Raw genomic sequence first — 20,326 nt, forward strand, 5'->3', positions numbered from 1 at the left:
TGTGCTGTCCACGCACACGCCAGGAGCTCCATCCCTATAAAGCCTAAGCTTGAGAGTGAGTGTGCGCATCAGCGGCATGCCCGCCGCGCAGCGCATGCGCCGTCCTGACGCACGCGGCGCATCCGTGACGCGCACAGCAGTGGTGCACGCTAACACCGACGGCGCGCACACCGAAGCCGCACACACATTTGCGCACACCTGATCAAAAACGTGCGCCATACCAGGCATCTGTAAGACACAGGTTTCAAGGTTTACCAGCAGGTTTCAGAGGGAATACATACATATATATAATAAATTCCCAAAGGGAGTACTCACCATCCCAAGCAGCAGGGCCTGTTTTACCAGGCCCAATCTTCCCCCATCACGGTGGGTAGCGCCTCTAAGGAGCTTCAGGGACTGGGTCCCCCCATATTTTGGGGTCCACACCCCTGGACCTGTAAAGCACCCTTTCTGGTTTTACCTTGGGCAAGATTGACCAGGAATATCAACTTAACAAGGGTCCAGCGCCTATATAGGACACATTACAAGCAATACCTCGTTCTTGAACCGAGGTTCGGGTACCATTCACTTTAGCTTTTGTTATGCCATCCGAATGGATCCGATTATGATGTCCTCGGTGGGACATCTTTGAAGATAATTGAAGAGCTTCAACAGCCATGACCATCACCTTCAAGACAGTGGTGAAAAAACTGAGGTGCCTCCGGTATAGGACGGGTTATATAGGAGGAACCATCTTACTATTGGTTGCCAGTGTCCAATCACCTAAAGGTAAGCGTATAACCCACATAGTCATTATTATGGTGCTCTGTGTCCTGTGATGTACGATAAAGAAAAATATTGTTTTATTTGTTTTCAAAATTGTCAGCCTTTGTTTATAGTGCAAAAAATAAAAAAAAGCAGTGGTAATCAAATACTACCAAAAGAAAGCTCTGTGTGTGTGTGTGTTAAATGTACAGCATTGCATTACCGCGCAATTGTCAGTTAAGGCAACGTGGTGCCAAAAAAAGCAAAAAATGGTCTGGTAATGAAGGGGGGGTATATCTTCCAGAGGGCAAGTGGTTAAAAATGCAGCTAAACACAATGTAGAACATAATTGACACTTTGACATACACAGTCATTTTAATGGATAAAACACAACAAAATAATATATATATAAACAAAAACTTGCTACCACATTTCGCCATTATTGAAAGACAGATGAGATCACATGACAATAGTGTGCACGGCCTGCCAAAGCCCCTTTTATCTTAAGGTCACTGCAATACAGTACACAGCGATCACTGAAAATGACCCTGGCATAGAAATAAACCTTTCCAAGTAATAGCAGCACTTAAAGTAAACCCGTAATTTTATCTCAGCATCAATTGAAACAGAGAACATGATTCACAATGCATTTGCAAAGGTTACCTTGGAACAAAATTACGTGTCAAAAGAAGCAGTAGATGCAGAGCTGTAAGCAGCTGAAATTTTGCAAATCTCAACTTTTCCTGTAAAAGTTTAATTTGGCTCTGTTCTTTTCGCCTGCCAGTCCTCCCTATTGGTTGTTTAATGCAATATGAAGGTTTAGGAGGTGGAATGAACAGCCCACGATGTCGAGATCCATATCTCTGGATCTACTGATTGTTTTCCACTTAGGCTGGGTTCACACTAGTGCGATGCCAGACATGTGATTCGCACCGTATTGCTGTGCACATCACATGCGATGTCTGTGAGATGCAAATTCAGCCAAATAAACTGCATGGCTGAAATCGTATTTGCACCAAAATGGTGCAGGACCTTTTTTTGGTCCGAACTGGAATCGGATCGCATGGGTGTGAACACCCATGCGATCTGATTTCTGTACCATTTCACAGTTCGCACTGTGATCTGTGAACCGATTTGGGGGTGTCATTAAGTTTACATTGACACCTGTAGCGGTTCACAGATGTCAGTGCAAACCGCCTGCGATTCAGGTGCGATGTGGAAACCTGCACAGGAATCACAGGTTTTCCCACACCAGTGTGAACCGGGACTTAAAGCGTGTTTCTACTTTTGCAGTCAAACCCCGCTGTATGTTTGTTATGTGTTCCCATTTACACAGCATGTTTGATTTTGTTTTTCTTTAAATATTTCTTACTTTTTACAGTGCCTTGCAAAAGTATTCACCCCCCTTGGCTTTTTACCTATTTTGTTACATTACAGCCTTTAGTTAGAAAAAAAGTTAAAAAAATGTTTTTTTAATCTGAATTATATGTGATGGATCAGAACACAATAGTCTGTGTTGGCAAAATAAAATGAGAAAAATATATACATAAAACTATTTTTCAGAAATAAAAAAATGATAATTGGCATGTGCGTATGTATTCACCCCCTTTGTTATGAAGCCCATAAACAGCTCTGGTGCAACCAATTACCTTCAGAAGTCACATAATTAATGAAATGATGTCCTCCTGTGTGCAATCTAAGTGTTACATGATCTGTCATTACATATTTACACCTTTTTGAAAGGCCTCAGAGGCTGTAACACCTAAGCAAGAGGCACCACTAACCAAACAATGCCATGAAACCAAGGAACTCTCCAAACAAGTAAGGGACAATGTTGTTGAGAAGTACAAGTCAGGGTTAGGTTATAAAAAAATATCCAAATCTTTGATGATCCCTAGGAGCACCATTAAATCTATCATAACCAAATGGAAAGAACATGGCACAACAGCAGACCTGCCAAGAGAAGGCCACACACCAAAACTCACAGGGGGGCATTAATCAGAGAGGCAGACTACAGACCTAAGGTAACCCTGGAGGAGCTGAAGATTTTCCACAGAAGAGACTGGAGTATCTGTACATAGGACGACAATAAGCCGTACGCTCCATAGAGTTGGGCTTTATGGCAGAGTGGCCAAAATATGTTGGAATGGCCTAGTCAAAGCCCAGACTTCAATCCAATAGTAAATCTGTGGTCAGACTTAAAGATTGCTGTTCACAAGTGCAAATCATCCAACTTGAAGGAGCTGGAGCAGTTTTGCAAGGAGGAATGGACAAAAATCCCAGTGGTAAGATGTGGCAAGCTCATAGAGACTTATCCAAAGTGACTTAGAGCTGTGATAGTCGCAAAAGGTGGCTCTACAAAGTATTGACTTTAGGGGGGTGAATAGTTATGCACATTGACTTTTTCTGTTATTTTGTCCTATTTGTTGTTTGCTTCACAATAAAAAAAAAAATCTTTAAAGTTGTGGGCATGTTCTGTAAATTAAATGATGCAAATCCTCAAACAATCCATGTTAATTCCAGGCTGTGAGGCAACAAAACATGAAAAATGCCAGGGGGGGGTGAATACTTTTGCAAGGCACTGTAGAGGTTTCTCAGGAGGAGGTGTCATGGTTAACAGTAAGGTTTTTTTTTTTAGCTGTACCAAGTCTGTTCTCATTGACATACAATGCAAGAAGCCCGGCCTCTATACCTTTAAACCTTTGTTAGGACAGACTGTGGTTGATTTACTAAAACTAGGGAGGGCAAAACCTGGTGCAGCTGTGCATTGTAGCCAATCAGGTTATAACTTCAACTTGTTCAACCAAACCCAGTGGTCCAATACAATTATATTTGACTGTAACTGCTTAAACAGAAGTATGTTATGTACAGTTTTCTTTACCTGTTTCAATATGATGCTATATATATACAATTCTTTTAATAAATACTTTATTCTTTTCAATGTAAAATAAGCCTTGAGATGCACACAGAGGGTGTGGTTTGGCTGCTCTGCACTTCAGTTTCTTACCCAAGCCCTGCAGAAGTGAACCCGTCCACACCATTCACTTTTTTAAAAATTCTGAGGATTTGTGAACCCCTGATTTTGATGCAGGAGGCGAATCTGTGTGTATCTTTTACACACAGAAAGTGTGATTTATAAAAGTACTTTTCCCAGCCACAAAATGTAACTCTACATTGGAAGTCTAAATATGATTGGTGATACCAGCAGCAGAGAAAAAGGAAGTTACTATTACCATGTGAGATGTTCTCTGAACCTAAAAAAATATATATATTGCAGGTCACAAGTCATTAGATGTGGCATCTGCATTGGTTGTCTTTTTTGTTCCAGACTTTTTTTCCTTTTTCGATCTGGTTATTCTGCCAATAACACACTTCTTGTTCTACGCTCGCAGGGATCTCCAAACTATGGCCCCCCAGCTGTTGCAGGACTACACATCCCATGAGGCCTTGTAGAACTCTGACATTCACAGACATGACTAGACATGATGGAAATTGTAGTTCCTGAACAACTGGAGGGCCAGAGTATGGAGACCCCTGTAGGGTGACACTGCTCACTAACTCTACTGTACTGGAGAAGCAGTGTTGTCACTCTATGACAGAAAGTGTGTTAGGATTACAGAACATCTCCTCATCTTTATAATAGAAGCAGGAGGAGTTCTGTAGTCCACAGAGCTGAATTGGCTGGGGCTAATAACAGTGCTTGAGGTAAAACTGCAGAGTGAACAGAATGACACAGGCTTTTTGGCAGGATCATCTGGTGTTTTTGGCACTCGGGAAACAGGTACTGTATATCAAAATGCTTTCAATTGTGTATTTATTAGACCAAAAGGGAGTAAATCAGTAAAGGTAATAGTTAGGAGTTTACATACACTTTAAGGCTGGGCTCACAATTATATTCTCATGTGGCTCACAGCAGGGGTCTGGTGCGTCCCAGTTCACTGTTTCAGGTCCGATTTCAGCTCAAGTTTTTTGGCTGAATTCAGACCTGAAATGGACCAAAAGATGCAAATTGCAGCGGAGCCGCAGCGGAGATATGTGAACCGGCTCCATAGAGAGCCGGTCAAAATCTCCTGCTATTGCGAAATGAATGCAGGGAACCCGCATCCAATTCGCAATAGTGTGAACCCAGCCTAAAGCCAAGTATTAATTAATACTTTTTTAAATGTATTTTTCAAATACAAGCAGTTTAAATGAGAAGTTTGGGGTTTTAAAAAGTTGTCCCACATCAGCTCTAAGATTGAGAACTAAGCGATCACACGATTGCTCAGTTCTCGGACTGATACAGAGAAGAGAGCAATGACTGCAGTCACAACTCTCCACTCTGCTCCTCCAGTTCTCACTGGAGGGCCAGGCTGGGGAGGGAGTGGGTGTAGCTGGCTCAGGCTCTCACTTACACACTGAGACCAGCTGTCAATCAGGCAGCTGGGTGGATCCTGACAAAATTGGGATCTTTCCAGAGCCTGGAGCTGCTCTGCCATGTCAGTTGACAAGCTGGCTTTGTTAACATATACTGAATACTGTATGAATATACTGAACTTTTTGATAAGATTGCACATTCCCCTTGGCTTCCAACTAGAGCAGCTCTAGCTGCAACTATTGGGGGAGGGGGGGATCCCAAGAACAGATTCAGAATACACTGGAGGGAATTTAGCCTAGGCTGGCTTACATATGACCTGATATTTCCCAGAAAGAGGTGATGTCTGTATCTGGGAAAAGATTAGTCTTGCTGCCCCCAACAACCAGTGCTTGAACCATCAAGCTGAAGATGAGATCTGATGTTGCATACTGTCTCTTCTACGCACAACATACTTTGCTGTATATTGTGTGGTAATACAAAAGGGGACCCTTTACATCTTTTCCCATTAATAATATATTGATTGCACATCCTCTAAATAAGTAAAAAAAAAAACTGCTGTGTCTTTGTTCAAACTGTCAGATTCGATTAGATATACTGTATATATTATATCAAAATTTCCAAGGATTTCCATACATTCAAACAGTATTGTAGTGTTAATTCATATTTTTAAGGTTGTAGTCAGAAGCCATCTTCAGAGTTATCATCCCACCCACAGCTCTCCACTACTTCACCCTGGTTGAAATCCACTTCCACGTTGTACTCAAAGTCTGGGTCATCTTTCTTTTTCCTATTTTTCTCAAAAAGCTCATCCATTAAGTTCTTTCTTTTGGCCAGTTCCTTGTCATCCAGTTTGTTGAGATCTTCATCTGGATCAATACTTTCCTCCTTCCGAATCCCATCCAGGCTTGCCTCCAAAGTCTCCTCCTTTAAATGTCCCCTAAGGAGCTTATAAAGCCTTTCCAGCTGTTTCAGCGATACCTGCTCCAAGTACTGCTTGTGTCGTGGATTGTTTTTAAGCTGCTCTGCTGCTCGGCTGCAGTCTACAAAAAGAATAAGTCAGCAAGATGAGCTGAGAATGTTATACAAATTACCCAAATAAAATATCCCATAGCAAGACTTCCCATTTTTATTTTAATGCAGTCATTATCAGAAGGTACACAGAATATTTTTATAGTTGATTTATAATATGGGTTTATCTATGCGCGAATAAATACGATGATACATAAATAAGGACATATAATTGATAGGCCACTAAAACACTGCATTGTTTTTCATTGACTGGTTTATGTAAAAAAAAAAAAAGATAACTAGATAAGTTATTTAAAGTTCCCCTTTATTCCATAAGATGTTTATATATATATATATATATATATATATATATATATATATATATAATAAAAATAAATTACCTGTGTTGCTATCGGCCTCCTGTAATCTCCATACACAAGGAGTGGCAGAGCAATCAGGCTATGCTAAATTGCACAGTGCTTCCCATCAAACTCTGACAGCTTCCTGGTCAGTACCATCTGTGTATCTCTCTTAACAGGTCTCCTTTAAAGTAGAATTCCAGCCCAAGACAAACTATGCCTCAAAAATGTTCCCTCCCTTCTTCCCCTACCTATTCTGCCTAACTAGTGTAAGAAAGATCTGTATACTTGTCTTATTTTAGTCCACTTCGGTCTTGCCATGTGATCCCACAGCTTTGGCTATGTCAGTAAGTGGTGGCTGCAGGAATAGGAGGGAGTGGGACAACAGCTGGCTCATAAGAGCCTATCAGTGACATTACAGCTCCTGGAATTCCCAGGTGTGATGTTGAACGCTCCCTCCTCTCCCCTGCAGCCACCACTTACTGATAAGACTTCATGCACACTAGAAAGCTAAAAACTGCTTTGGAAACGCTGGACAAAAAAAAACGCTAACGTTTTTTGCTGGCTTTTAGCAGTGTTTAGCCTAGTGTGTAAGCTACCTTTAGTAGCTGCAGCATTAAGGAGCGAGGCCGCCAGAATCAGCATTAAGGAGCAGACGAGGAAGCCAGCAGCTGCGTCCTTAAAGCGGAGTTCCACCCAAAAATGGAACTTCCGCTTTTCCGGTTCCTCCCCCCCTTTGGTGTCACATTTGGCACCTTTCAGGGGGGAGGGGAAGCAGATACCTGTCTAATACAGGTGTTTTGCTCCCACTTTCGGGCATAGATACCCGAGCCACCCGCGGGTATCTACGCCACTTCCGGCACCTTCTCGCCCCCCCACCGCTGTCTTCTGGGAGACACACAGGTCCCAGAAGATAGCAGGGACCAGTGGGATAGCACAGCGCGAGTCACGCATGCGCAGTAGGGAACCAGGAAGTGAAGCCGCAAGGCTTCACTTCCTGATTCCCTCACCGAAAATGGCGGCGGCAGCACCCGACAGCCAAGGGATAGATCGGCTTCGGGTGCCAACATTGCGGGCACCCTGGACAGGTAAGTGTCCTTATTTTAAAAGTCAGCAGCTGCAGTATTTGTACAAAAAAAAAAAAATTCGGTGGACCTATGCTTTAACAATGGATGAGTCATCAGCTGTCAGCGGGGTTCCCCACTGACAGCTGAATGTAAAAAAAAAAAAAACATTGTTGGCAATACAAAAATGTGAAAAAAATGATGTGTGATACCAGCGCATACCAGGCCACATGCCTTCAACATGGGGGGTGCTTTGGGGTGGGGGGTCCAAAGAAATCCCCACCATGTGAATGAGTAGGGGTACATAGTAAAGACATAGTAAAACACAATACAAGTTTGACAAGTCCTTTATATAAAAATTTTAAAAAATGTCCCCCGCTGTAGATCCATCATCAATCACACCGCCCGCCACCAGTGGCAACCTGAAAAAAGAAAGAAAAAAACTAAAGTCTTGGCGCAAGTGTCCGCCATATACCAGACATCGTTTGACAGGGTCTGGTATGGACTGGGGGGGGCCCATGCTGTTTTTTCACATTTTTGTATTGCCCGCAATGTTTTTTTTTTTTTAACATTCAGCTGTCAGCGGTGATTCCGCTGACAACTGATAACTCATCCGTTGTTAAGGATGCAGAGGCTGGCTTCAACAACGGACAATGTTTTTTTTTTTTACATTCAGCTGTCAGTGGGAACCCCGCTGACAGCTGATGACTCATCCATTGTTAAGGATACAGCTGCTGACTTCCCGGCCACTCCTTAACAACCAGATGATCACTGGCTGTTAAGGACGCCGGCGACCTCCACTTAAAAAAAAAAGCTGGTGTCCAGAGTTTAGTAGAGTTTAGGAGCTGTCAGCGTTTTTTCTGCCAAAACGCTGCTGCTCCATAAAGCGCTGACAGAGGGGTTTTTTCCTGCCACTAAACTCTCCTGCCAAAAAACGCTGATAAAAGCCTATGTGAACACATAGGATAACATGCAGGGGAGTTTAGAGGCAGTTAAAAAAAAATGTCTGACGCCCAAAACAGCAGCTGTAAAAACGGCCAGTGTGAATGAGGCCTAATGGGGATTGCGTAACGTGACTGGAGTGGACTAAAATGAGATGAGGAGTAAAGTGTACACATCTTTTTGACACAGGATAGGTAGCAGGAGGCAGAAGGGAACATTTTTAAGCATAGTAAGAGACAGGCTGGAATAAACCTTTCCTGAGAGAGACATGAGGCTGCCTTTGCTGCTTCTTCCTCTGTAAATGCTAGTTTGCTGGCTGTCACATTTACTCTTGTGCTTCTATACTTTGTGTACCTTACCATATACTTACCTGTATGCCTTTACAAATATGCATGCTTGTCCCAGGTCAATTACTGAACCCAGTTGGTTAGTGTAGTAGCCAGGCAACTAGCATATTCAGAAGGTGATTTGCAGTGACAGCTCTGATGTGTTTCTCATAAAAGGTTACCTTTAAACTTTGAAAAATATCCTGTACCTGAGAACTTAGAGAAATTCCTGATAGGCATGATGCGTTGCCGAGTCTTCCCTTCGGTCTTCTCATATACCAGGACAATGGCTGGTGGTTTAAACCGTATACCGCACTTCCTGGCCTTGCAGCTCATGGCACCGATAGCCTGCCACCTTAAAATCAAAAGATAGGGGATAAAAATGAAGATGATCTTATGACTTTATCACACTCACATCAATCTGGCTACTAACAGGGGCAACATTTTATAACAATGATAGAAAGAAAAGTGGAGGTCTTTCCCCAGAAACCCACTGGATTTGTCCTTTGTGTAGTATAGGTATGAATGAGAAAGCTGGCACCTGATTGGATCGAAAATACCTAAGCCTGTAAAAAGAGGGCATTATTTTGGTTCGAGAGTCTTGTTAACTTACCCTTAGCTAGTTACATAGAGGCAGAGGACAGCTCTGTAAACTGTTTAACCTATGACTCTGATGTCTTCTGAATGGGAACCTGTGCTGAAAGAAATATGAAGGCTGCCATTACTGGCCTCCTATTGAAAATCCAAGATACCTGGATGTCTCTGATTTCCATGCTTTCTGAGTCACAGACATACAGCAAGTAATGTCAGACCTCCTGATCTGCATATGTGTTCCAGGTCAATGACTCTGAAAGTAATATAGACATTAGAACAGAATGACAGCCAGGAAATGTCAGCAATGGTCTCCAATAGTTTTCTCATTACAGGTCTCCATTAAGCAGCTGCTACCCTGCCCTAAAATCACTTAACCTGCATTCCTGTACTTTAAAGATGGAATTTATGTGTAATCTCTAATGTGGGCCAAACACAGCTTAAATTTCGGCTGATTCCTGTTAGATCGGCTGGAGTTTGAGCTGCCGGTGCCCCTGTCAGTACCACCCAACTCGACTAGCTTTGATCCCAAAATCAAAAGAGTTGGTCAGAAAATTCTCAGCTTAACAGTGACTGCAACCAATCCGATGTACAACCCCTGGCAAAAATTATGGAATCACCAGTCCCTGAGGATGTTCCTTCAGTTGTTTATTGTTGTAGAAAAAAAAGCAGATCACAGACATGGCCAAAAACTAAAAGGCATTTCAAATGGCAAATGGCAATCAAAGACATCAAAGCGTCAAGACAGAAAACTTAAAGCAATATGCCTTGAAAACAGAAAATGTACAACAAAACAAATGAGGAACAAATGGGAGGAAACTGGAGTCAATATCTGTGACCGAACTGTAAGAAACCGCCTAAAGGAAATGGGATTTACATACAGAAAAGCTAAAAGAAAGCCATCTCTAACACCTAAACACAAAAAAACAAGGTTACAATGGGCTAAGGAAAGGCAATCGTGGACTGTGAATGATTGGATGAAAGTCATATTCAGTGATGAATCTCGAATCTGCAAGGTGATGATGCTGGAACTTTTGTTTGGTGCCGTTCCAATGAGATTTATGCAGACGACTGTCTGAAGAAAACATGCAAATTTCCGCAGACAATTATGATATGGGGCTGCATGTCAGGTAAAGGCACTGGGGAGATGGCTGTCATTAAATCTTCAATAAATGCACAGGTTTACATTGAACATTTGGACACTTTTCTTATCCCATCTATTGAAAGGATGTTTGGGGATGATGAAATCATTTACCAAGATGATAATGCATCTTGCCATAGAGCAAAAACTGTGAAAAAAATCCTTGAAGAAAGACACATAAGGTCAATGTCATGGCCTGCAAACAGTCCGGATCTCAATCCAATTGAAAATCTGTGGTGGAAGTTAAAGAAAATGGTCCATGACAAGGCTCCAACCTGCAAAGATGATTTGGCAACAGCAATCAGAGAAGGCTGGAGCCAGATTGATGAAGAGTACTGTTTATCACTCATTAAGTCAATGCCTCAGAGACTGCAAGCAGTTATAAAAGCCAGAGGTGGTGCGACAAAGTACTAGTGATGTGTTGGAGTGTTATTTTGTTTGCTTGTTTTTCATGATTCCATAATTTTTTCCTCAGTTGAGTGATTCCATCATTTATTCCCTGTGCTTGTTATATAAATCTAACTGTTACTGGCCACCACAATAATTTTTCTTGATTTCTTTTAGTGTTTCTTAAAGCCAGAAAGTTGCCATTTGAAATGCCTTTAGTTTTTGGCCATGTCTGTGATCTGCTTTTTTTTTTCTACAATAAACAACTGAAGGAACATCCTCAGGGACTGGTGATTCCATCATTTTTTGCCAGGGGTTGTAGTCACTGTTTGGGTATTCTGAAAGCCACAGGAGCAGAGGGTGTCAGAATACAATAGCCAACAGGGGAGATTCCTCCATCATTGCTGCTTACCATTAATGTGGAAATCTACTCATTTCTTTTGTTTAGCCTGAATGAGAGACACGTTAACGTATATTGCTATCCTTACAGTCCTACTTTATAAAGCTGTGATTTGATCAACTCTTTTATAGAACTGCCTTTTTACCTCCATCTTATAATTTCATCTATTTAGGAAACTATTCACTACTCTTTTGCACTATACTATTTCTTTCATTTTTTTTTTAAACTAGCGTAAATCCTTTTAAAAAAATACATAGAAGATTTTTATCTCAAATGTCTACAGAAAGGCAAAATAGTTTTCACAAACATGCCATGCAGCAATGGACCACTTGGTAAATGAAATGTATAGTCTTTTTTTTTTTGTATCTTTTCTTTGTTATTATTATGTTCAGACCTAATAAATAAGTAGAAACTTGTACAGTAGGGTTGCCACCTCATCCCTTTAAACCCCAACACATATTAATTACACAGGTTCTGAGGCTGATTAAGGTGGTAATTAAACTCACTTGTTGCCTTATCTGCATAAATTAGCCTCAGAATCTGTGTAATTTATATGTGTTCGGGTTTAACCACTTCAGCCCCGGAAGGATTTACCCCCTTTCTGACCAGAGCACTTTTTGCCATTCGGCCCTGCTTCGCTTTAACTGACAATTGCGCGGTCGTGTGACGTTGTACCCAAACAAAATTGACGTTTTTTTTCCCCCCAGAAATAGAGCTTTCTCTTGGTGGTATTTGGTCGACTCTGCGGTTTTTATTTTTTGCGCTATAAACAAAAAGAAGAGCGTCAATTTTGAAAAAAAAAAAAAAAAACGCAGTATTTTTTACTTTTTGCTATAATAAATATCCCCAAAAAATATATAAAAAACAAATTTTTTCCTCAGTTTAGGTCGATACGTATTCTTCTACATATTTTTGGTAAAAAAAAAACAAAAAAAAAACGCAATAAGCGTATATTGATTAGTTTGAGCAAAATTTATAGCGTCTACAAAATAGGGGATAGTTTTATGGCATTTTTATTTTTATTTATTTTTTTTATTAGTAATGGCAGCGATCTGCGATTTTTATCGGGACTACGACATTATGGCGGACAGATCGAACACTTGACACTATTTTGGGACCATTGTCATTTATACAGCGATCAGTGCTATAAGAATGCATTGATTACTGTGTAAATGACACTGGCAGTGAAGGGGTTAACCACTAGGGAGTGATGAAGGGCTAAGTGTGTCCTAGGGAGTGATTCTAACTGTGGGGGAGGGCTACACCTCACATGACAGCGATCACTGTTCTCGATGACAGAGAGCAGTGATGTCTGTCCTGTCACTAGGCAGAACAGGGAAATGCTTTGTTTACAAAAGCATCTCCCCGTTCTACCTCCCGTGACACGATCGCGGGCACCCGGCAGACATCGAGTCTGCGGGACCCGTGGTCACACCCGCAGCACCACTTCTTAAAGGGGACGTACCTGTACACCCTTTTGCCCACCCTTTTGCTAGAAAATTACATAGAACCCCCAAACATTAAATGAATAAAATGGCAGTCATTGCAACTTTTTATCTCACACAGTATTTTTCAAACGTGTTTTTTTTTTGGGGAAAAAAAACAAACAGTTTTATGCTTAAACCTGTTCAGATCCGCGCTATTGCCGAATGACAGCAACAGCGCGGACCTGCTTTGCCGGGACGATGTCTATTGACGTCGTCCTGTGCACGAGCGGCCTGCGAGCCCCCTGCAGGGCGCGAGGGGCGCGCTCGGTGATCAGCGAGTCTATAAGACTCACCTGATCACAGATCGGAGTAAGGGGTCGGTCCCGACCCCTTACCACGTGATCAGCTGTCAGCCAATGACAGCTGATCATGTGATGTAAACAGAGCCGGTAATCGGCTATTTTTTCTCCTCGCGCTGACAGCGTGAGAAGGAAAAAAAAGCCGATCACCGGCTAGCCGTGAGAGGGACATCAGTCCCGATCACGGCGATCATTAGTGCCCCCTGCCAGTGACACCTAGCAATAGGCAGCAGTGCCGCCTACCAGTGTCACCCATCAGTGCCCACAGTGCCACCCATCAGTGCCCACAGTGCCACCCATCAGTGCCACCCATCAGCGCCCACAGTGCCACCCATCAGCGCCCACAATCAGTGCCACAACAAGAGTGCTGCACATCAGTGCCACCTATCAGTGCCCATCAGTGTCACCTACCAGTGCCCATCAGTGCCCCCCCATCACTGCCACCCATCAGTGCCACCCATCAGTGCCCCTCATCAGTGGTACCTATCAGTGCCCATCAGTGCCACCCATCAGTGGCCATCAGTGCCGCCTTATCTGTGCCTATCAGTGCCGCCTTAACTGTGCCTATCCGTGCCCATCAGTGCAGCCTATCAGTACCCCCCAGTGCCGCCTCATCAGCGAATATCAATGAAGGAGAAAAATTACCTGTTTGCAAAATTGTATAACAAACTATGAAACATGATTTTTTTTTTCAAAATTTTCCATCTTTTTTGTTTGTTTAGCAAAAAATAAAAATCCCAGCTGTGATTAAATACCACCAAAAGAAAGCTCTATTTGTGGGGAAAAAAAATGATAAAAATTTCATTTGGGTACAGTGTTGTATGACCGCGCAATTGTCATTCAAAGTGTGACAGCGCTGAAAGCTGAAAATTGGTCAGGGCAGGAGGGGGGTTTAAGTGCCCAGTAAGCAAGTGGTTAAAAACAAAAAAACTGTAAAGTTAGCCCATTTTTTTTGCATAATGTGAAAGATGAAGTTATGCTGAGTAAATAGATACCAAACATGTCATGCTTCAAAATTACACACACTCATGGAATGGCGCCAAACTTTGGTACTTAAAAATGCCTATAGGTGATGTTTTCATTTTTTACTGGTTACACGTTTAGAGTTACAGAGGAGGTCTAGGGCTAGAATTATTGCTCCCAATCTAACGTTTGTGGCAATACCTCACATGTGTGGTTTGAACACCGTTTTCATATGTGGGCATGACTTACGTATGTGTTCCCCGGGACAGGGGCACTTTAAATGTTTTTTTTTTTAATTGATAATTTTACTTTAAATTTTTTAGTTTAACACTTTTTAAAAAATAAAAAAAATGTAAACATCCCTTGTAATAGCAATATGGCATGATCGGTCCTCTTTACAGTGAGATATGGGGTCAATAAGACCCCACATCTCATCTTTAGGCTGGTACAGTTGAAATAAAAAAAAATAAAAAAAGATCTCAGCCTCCCAGCCGAGGTGGCGCTGTTTGTTTGAATGCAGAGGCCAGGCGTGATGTCATAACATCGCGCCCGGCCTCCGAACGATCATAGAGACTCCGGCGACCATCTGGTCCGCCGGAAATCTCTATGGTAAACATCCGTGGCCGGCGGATCGATGGTAGCGGTGAAACGGTAGAAGCACCAGAGGGTGGCGGGATGGGGGGGACGCCCATAAGAGCGATCAAACGGCTGACCAGCCGCTATGATCGTTCTTATGGTGTAGGGAATTGCCGGCTGAAAAAGCCGATATCTGAATGATGTTGAGAACTTAGAGAAATTCCTGATGACCTCAAGGCAGCTGGGACCATAGTCACCAAGAAAACAATTGGTAACACACTACGCCGTGAAGGACTGAAATCCTGCAATGCCTGCAAGGTCCCCCTGCTCAAGAAAGCACATGTACAGGCCCATATGAAGTTTGCTAATGAACATCTGAATGATTCAGAGGAGAACTGGTTGAAAGTGTTGTGGTAAGAGGAGACCAAAATCAAGCTCTTTGGCATCAACTCAATTTGCCGTGTTTGGAGGAGGAGGAATGCTGCCTATGACCCCAAGAACACCATCCCCACCATCAATAATGGAGGTGGAAACATTATGCTTTGGGTGCGTTTTTCTGCTAAGGGGACAGGACAACTTCACCACATCAAAGGGACAATGGACAGGGCCATGCACCATCAAATCTTGGGTGAGAACCTCCTTCCCTCAGCCAGGGATATGACCCAAACACACAGCCAAGGCAACAAAGGAGTGGCTCATGAAGAAGCACATTAAGATACTGGAGTGGCCTAGTCAGTCTCCAGACCTTAATCCCATAGAAAATATGTGAAGGGAGCTGAAGGTTCGAGTTAGCAAACGTCAACCTCGAAACCTTAATGACTTGCAGAGGCTCTGCAAAGATGTGTGGGACAGAATCCCTCCTGAGATGTGTGCAAACCTGCAAATCAAATGCAAATCAATTTATAACTTTTTTGAAATGCGTTTTTCTGGATATATTTTTTGTATTCTGTGTCTCACTGTTAAAATAAACCTACCATTAAAATTATAGACTGATTATTTCTTTGTCAGTGGGCAAATGTACAAAATCAGCAGGGGATCAAATACTTTTTTCCCTCACTGTATTCAATTTAGTCAGGTAACTAAAATATTGCCTATAAATACAGTATTTCAATTTCAATAGGCAGCAGGTGGAGCCCTTCATTCTTTTTTATCCTTACCAGACTAATCCAAACAGCTTTGATAAAAAGAAGGCTGCTAATTAGAAAGAGCCTAATACCTCAAGCTGAAGTACTGTATAAGGCCCATTTCACACGATCGGCCCGCAAAGATTGGCTTGTCCGTTTTTCAGGCGGATCCGAGCGGGCCACCCATTGACTTGTATGGGCAGGCGGATGTCAGCAGGGATGTGTTCGCTGACACCCGCCAGCCATTCGATCCGACAAGATCCACTCAAAACAGACAGATCTCGATACGTTCGCCATCCATCCAGCGGATCGGATGAAAATTGGCATGCTGTCCGTTTTCATCCGATCTTCCCATGACAGGTCCATCTGCACAGTGAGCGGAGATGGACCTGTCATCCGCCTGCTCAGCGGGGATCAACAGAGCAAAAAGGCCTAAGAGGAATTACGTATCTCCTGTTCTCTGCTCTGTAGATCAGCAGTCATGTTTTTGAATATAGAGACAGAAAGCAAACTTTTGCACTTTTGTTGTATGTTCTCTTTAACTCCTTGACCTCCAGAAGGTTTTACCCCTTCATGACCATTGCATTTTTTGCTATTCAGCACTGTGCTACTTAAACTGGCAATTGTGCAGTCGTGCAACATTGTACCCTAATGAAATTTAGATAATTTTTTTTCACAGAAATAGAGCTTTCATTTGGTAGTATTGGATCACCACTGGGGTTTTTATCTTTTATTATATAAATAAAAGAAGACAAATTTGAAAAAAAAAAACCCAGCAACATTTTCTTCTTTCTGTTATAAAATGTATCCAATAAAATCATATTTCTTCATAAGTTTAGGCAAAAATGTACTCTCCTACATGTCACAAATACTGGCAGTGATTGGGGCTGATCCTGCTAACACTGCGTTTTTGAGGACACTATACTATCGGGAACATTAGTATAATTCTGCTCGTGATCAAGATACTGATCCATACAGACACTATACTAGTAACAGTGGTGATCACCAAATTATAGTGTAAATGTGATAGGGTGGCGGACAATCCAGTGCTAACAGACACTGGCTGGGAGGGACACTAACGTTGCTAGAGACACTAATATTTATTAGTGATAATACTGTACTAATGACCATGGCTTAGTGACAGGAGTGATCAGAAGGGCAATCAAGGGGTTTAACTGTGTTCCTAACAAGTCAATGGGGTTGATTTACTAAAACGGCAGAGTGCAAAATCCAGTGCAGCTTTGCATAGAAACCAATCAGCTTCCAGGTTTTTTGTCAAAGCTTAAAGTGATTGTAAACCTTCGGTTTTTATTTTATTTTTTAAATAACAAACATATCATACTTACCTCCACTGTGCAGTTCGTTTTGTACAGTGTGGCCCCGGTCCTCCTCTTCTGGGGTCCCCGGGTGGCTCTCGTGGCTCCTCCCCGCATCGGTTAATCCCCTGGAAGAAGCGCTCTCCTGAGGGGTTACCTTGTGGGCATGCTCCCGAGTCCAGCATTTGCGTCCATAGACACAGAATGCGTCCCACGTCAAATCATCCAGGTGTGAATGAAGCCTAACTGAGCAAGCTGAAGTTAGAAGCTGATTGGCTACCATGCACAGCTGCAGTGGATTTTGCACTCCCCAGTTTTAGTAAATAAACCCCATTTTGTGCTGCTTTAAGACCCCTTTCACACTGAGGCAGTTTTCAGGCGTTTAGCGCTAAAAATAGCGCCTGTAAAGCACCTGAAAACTGCCTCCCAACCCACCCCAGTGCGAAAGCCCAAGTACTTTCACGCTGGGGCGGTGCGCTTGCAGGACGGGAAAAAAGGTCCTGCAAGCAGCATCTTTGGGGCGGTGTACACACCGCTCCCAAACCGCCCCTGCCCAATGAATGGGCACCGCTTCCAAAGTGCCTGAAAATCAATTCCGAAGCGCCGCATCATGGGGGTTAAAAGTGCCCTGCTACCGCCCAAAAAGTGGCGGCAAAGCACTGCTATAACAGCAGTAAAAAGCCGCTAAAACGAGCAGTGCTTTACCGCTAACGCCGGCACCACCCCAGTGTGAAAGTTGCCTTACTCACAGATCATCTGTCTGGGTCTCTCCTTGCTTTCAGTTCTGAACTGTAATTGTTTACAGGGAGAAAACCAGCAAGATCTGTTTGTTGTGTTTACCAACACACAGATCTCTGCTGTGATTGGCCACAGATGATATACAACCTAAACGATTGGCTGTAACCTGTACAGAAACTCGTACTGTGTCCAATCACAGCACAGGTCAGCAAGGGGCGGGTGTATGCATACCTCTAAATCAGGAGGTACACTACAACATACGTTGCGGTGCCTGAGGCTGCCGTCCGCCAGCAGTAAATGTACAAGTGCAGTGTTGTTGATGTATATTGTTAGTATGTTGATAAAATAAAATGCACAGTGGTGCTCCCTTTTTTGCTGTTTTTTTTTTTTTTTTTTGCAGTAAGCGCATTCTCAGCGCAGCAACATTGGCAGCTCAGTGATGCATATGTGCAGCATATGGGCATTAAAGCCCACCCTTTTGCCACACTGATATGTGCTATGCAGATGGCAACAGGTTAAAGTAAACCTGTACTGAGTTAGACATGTAGGCTGCCATTCTGACCAATAGGGATGAGCTCAGGTGCATTTGCATCCTAGTTAAGATCCCTACTGTCCAATGGAAAATGTGTCATCCTGAGCCAGGGACTTACATCCTCTCTGAGTCAATGACATACAGCAGGTCTGCAGATCTGATCATGGTGACTTCACTGGCTGCATGCTTGTCCTCACCCATTAAAAGCCTGAAGATCCTATGGCAGGCAGGCAACTCCCAATAACAGTTTCCTTCAGCTGCATGAACCTGACATGTATAGGAGTCGGTCCAGGCAAGCTGGAGATGCCAGGACTGTACAAGAGGCTGACAATGGCTGCTCAGGATCACACTAACAACACTACAGCTGCTACACATTGTAATGAGAGCGCCCGGGTAACAAAACTTCTTCTAGCTATCACCCCACAGCCATTCCACATTCCAATGAACACACAACATTCAATGGATTTCACAACGAGACACATTAGGAGCTGTAGTCACTCACCTGAGCCTATAGACAGGCGTTACCCTGGCAACAAACAGCCAAGACCCTCAGCCGGGCTGTCCTCATTGCGCCTGCGGTCATTATTTTCTGTATCAGAAGGAGAAGTCGTAATTATGGTGCTCCGTTCTCAATGAAAATATCCAATATTACCCCCAGAATGACGCATTATTAGTTCGGAGACCGTGGTTTACGTTTGTTTGGGACAGGCAGCACAGAGGGCTTTTCCATGTTTCCTGTCAGGAGGACCCCAGAGAAGGGCGGAAGTGCAGAAAGACACGCCGTGCGGTCAGTACTGAGAGGGATGATATAGGTTGGGAAGGGGCAGGCAGGCCCTAACAGGGGGAATGGTGTCCCTGGAAATGGATTTAAACATGAATGGCATTAACAGACTATAGTTCTTATGTGGGAATGTTGTGTTTAGTGGCTTCCTGTCTGTAAACCCTAGTGTATTTTTAGTTAGATTATAGGGTGTCTAAAACCAGACTGTTTTTTTTTTTTTAATAGAGTTAGAACCCTTGTCAGGTTTTTAGGGACTTTATTACTGTGTGTCCCCCTCTCTGTTTCATAAGGACAATTATCACTGGCACTGAACTCAAACCCAGAGTTGTCACCAGAACAGAAATAGAGAGGAAATCGTCCAATGGGAACACTCTTCCCCGGTGACAGCTGTCTAATAGAGGATTTTCCTCGCTTTTGAGGTTTCCACTCATTTCCTTTTGTGCTTAAAGGGCAGAAAATGAAGGCTAATCTTTACAATGGGGCACACATTTTTTTTCTTTTTAATTTGCAGAGATTTTACACATTCTCTGTTCTATCCAAGATGAAAAACTATACACTTTAATATTTCAAAACTCTGTATTTCATTTGCTGAAATGGCTTATATTCCAGGATAGTAAATATGTCATGATGAGATTATATTGATGTGATCTTTCAAGACATAGATTCTCCCATCATAGATTATCATAGACCCCCCCCATCCATCCATGCTAAATACGGATGAGCTCCGGCGTATTCGCACAGCCCACGTGCTGAGCCCGCCAGGAAGTCGGCACTGTGCTAATCACAGGCAGTGAGACATTGTCCTCATGTGTGGCTGCAGAGATCGGGAAATGTGTCACTGCCTGTGATTAGCGCAGCGCAGTGCTGACTTCCTGGCGGGCTCAGCACGTGGAGTGTGCGAACACGCCGGAGCTCATCCTTAATGCTAAACAGTGTGAATGGAGGAATCTCCCAGCAGTGGCTCTTGTGTTCAGCTGACTTTTTTTTTCCTATCTGGTTCAGTCAGTTTCTCAGTCAAGGTTTGTCAAACCGAGTGGCATCCTTCCATGACTTAAATTTTGGCCAATTCTCATTAATCAACTGAAATTTGAGCTGTTTATGGCCAGTTTAAAGCCGGCCAACATTTGGCCCATGTGTACTGCAGCTGGTCCAACAGAAGACTGCTGAATGTCTGTCTTCTGTCGAAAGAGC

The 20,326-nt window shown here is 43.0% G+C and overlaps 2 protein-coding genes across 4 annotated transcripts in view; one reads left to right on the forward strand and one right to left on the reverse strand.

The window, feature by feature from the left end:
• Window positions 1-1,098: 1,098 nt before the first annotated feature.
• On the reverse strand, window positions 1,099-18,986 carry CEP19 (centrosomal protein 19). 3 transcript variants are annotated; one of them, XM_073625619.1, is made up of 3 exons: window positions 9,414-9,435; window positions 9,010-9,155; window positions 1,100-6,141 (listed from the first exon to the last, which is right to left on the reverse strand). In XM_073625619.1, the coding sequence occupies exons 2-3, from the start codon at window positions 9,134-9,136 to the stop codon at window positions 5,780-5,782; spliced, it is 489 nt and encodes a 162-aa protein (XP_073481720.1). In that variant the 5' UTR covers window positions 9,137-9,155; window positions 9,414-9,435; the 3' UTR covers window positions 1,100-5,779. The 3 variants fall into 3 exon arrangements, with proteins under 3 accessions (XP_073481721.1, XP_073481720.1, XP_073481719.1); XM_073625618.1 differs by lacking the exon at window positions 9,414-9,435 and adding an exon at window positions 18,857-18,986 and having other exon boundaries at window positions 1,102-6,141; XM_073625620.1 differs by lacking the exon at window positions 9,414-9,435 and having other exon boundaries at window positions 1,099-6,141; window positions 9,010-9,148.
• Window positions 18,987-19,063: 77 nt separating this feature from the next.
• PIGX (phosphatidylinositol glycan anchor biosynthesis class X) overlaps window positions 19,064-20,326 on the forward strand; it is a 28,005-nt gene continuing 26,742 nt past the window's right edge. Inside the window, exon 1 of the mRNA XM_073625617.1 lies at window positions 19,064-19,141. The gene's annotated coding sequence lies outside the window, so the exon portion shown is untranslated. The remainder of the gene's footprint in view (window positions 19,142-20,326) is intronic.

Source organism: Aquarana catesbeiana, linkage group LG04 (assembly GCF_042186555.1).
Source record: "Aquarana catesbeiana isolate 2022-GZ linkage group LG04, ASM4218655v1, whole genome shotgun sequence".
NCBI classification, from domain to species: Eukaryota; Metazoa; Chordata; class Amphibia; order Anura; family Ranidae; genus Aquarana; species Aquarana catesbeiana.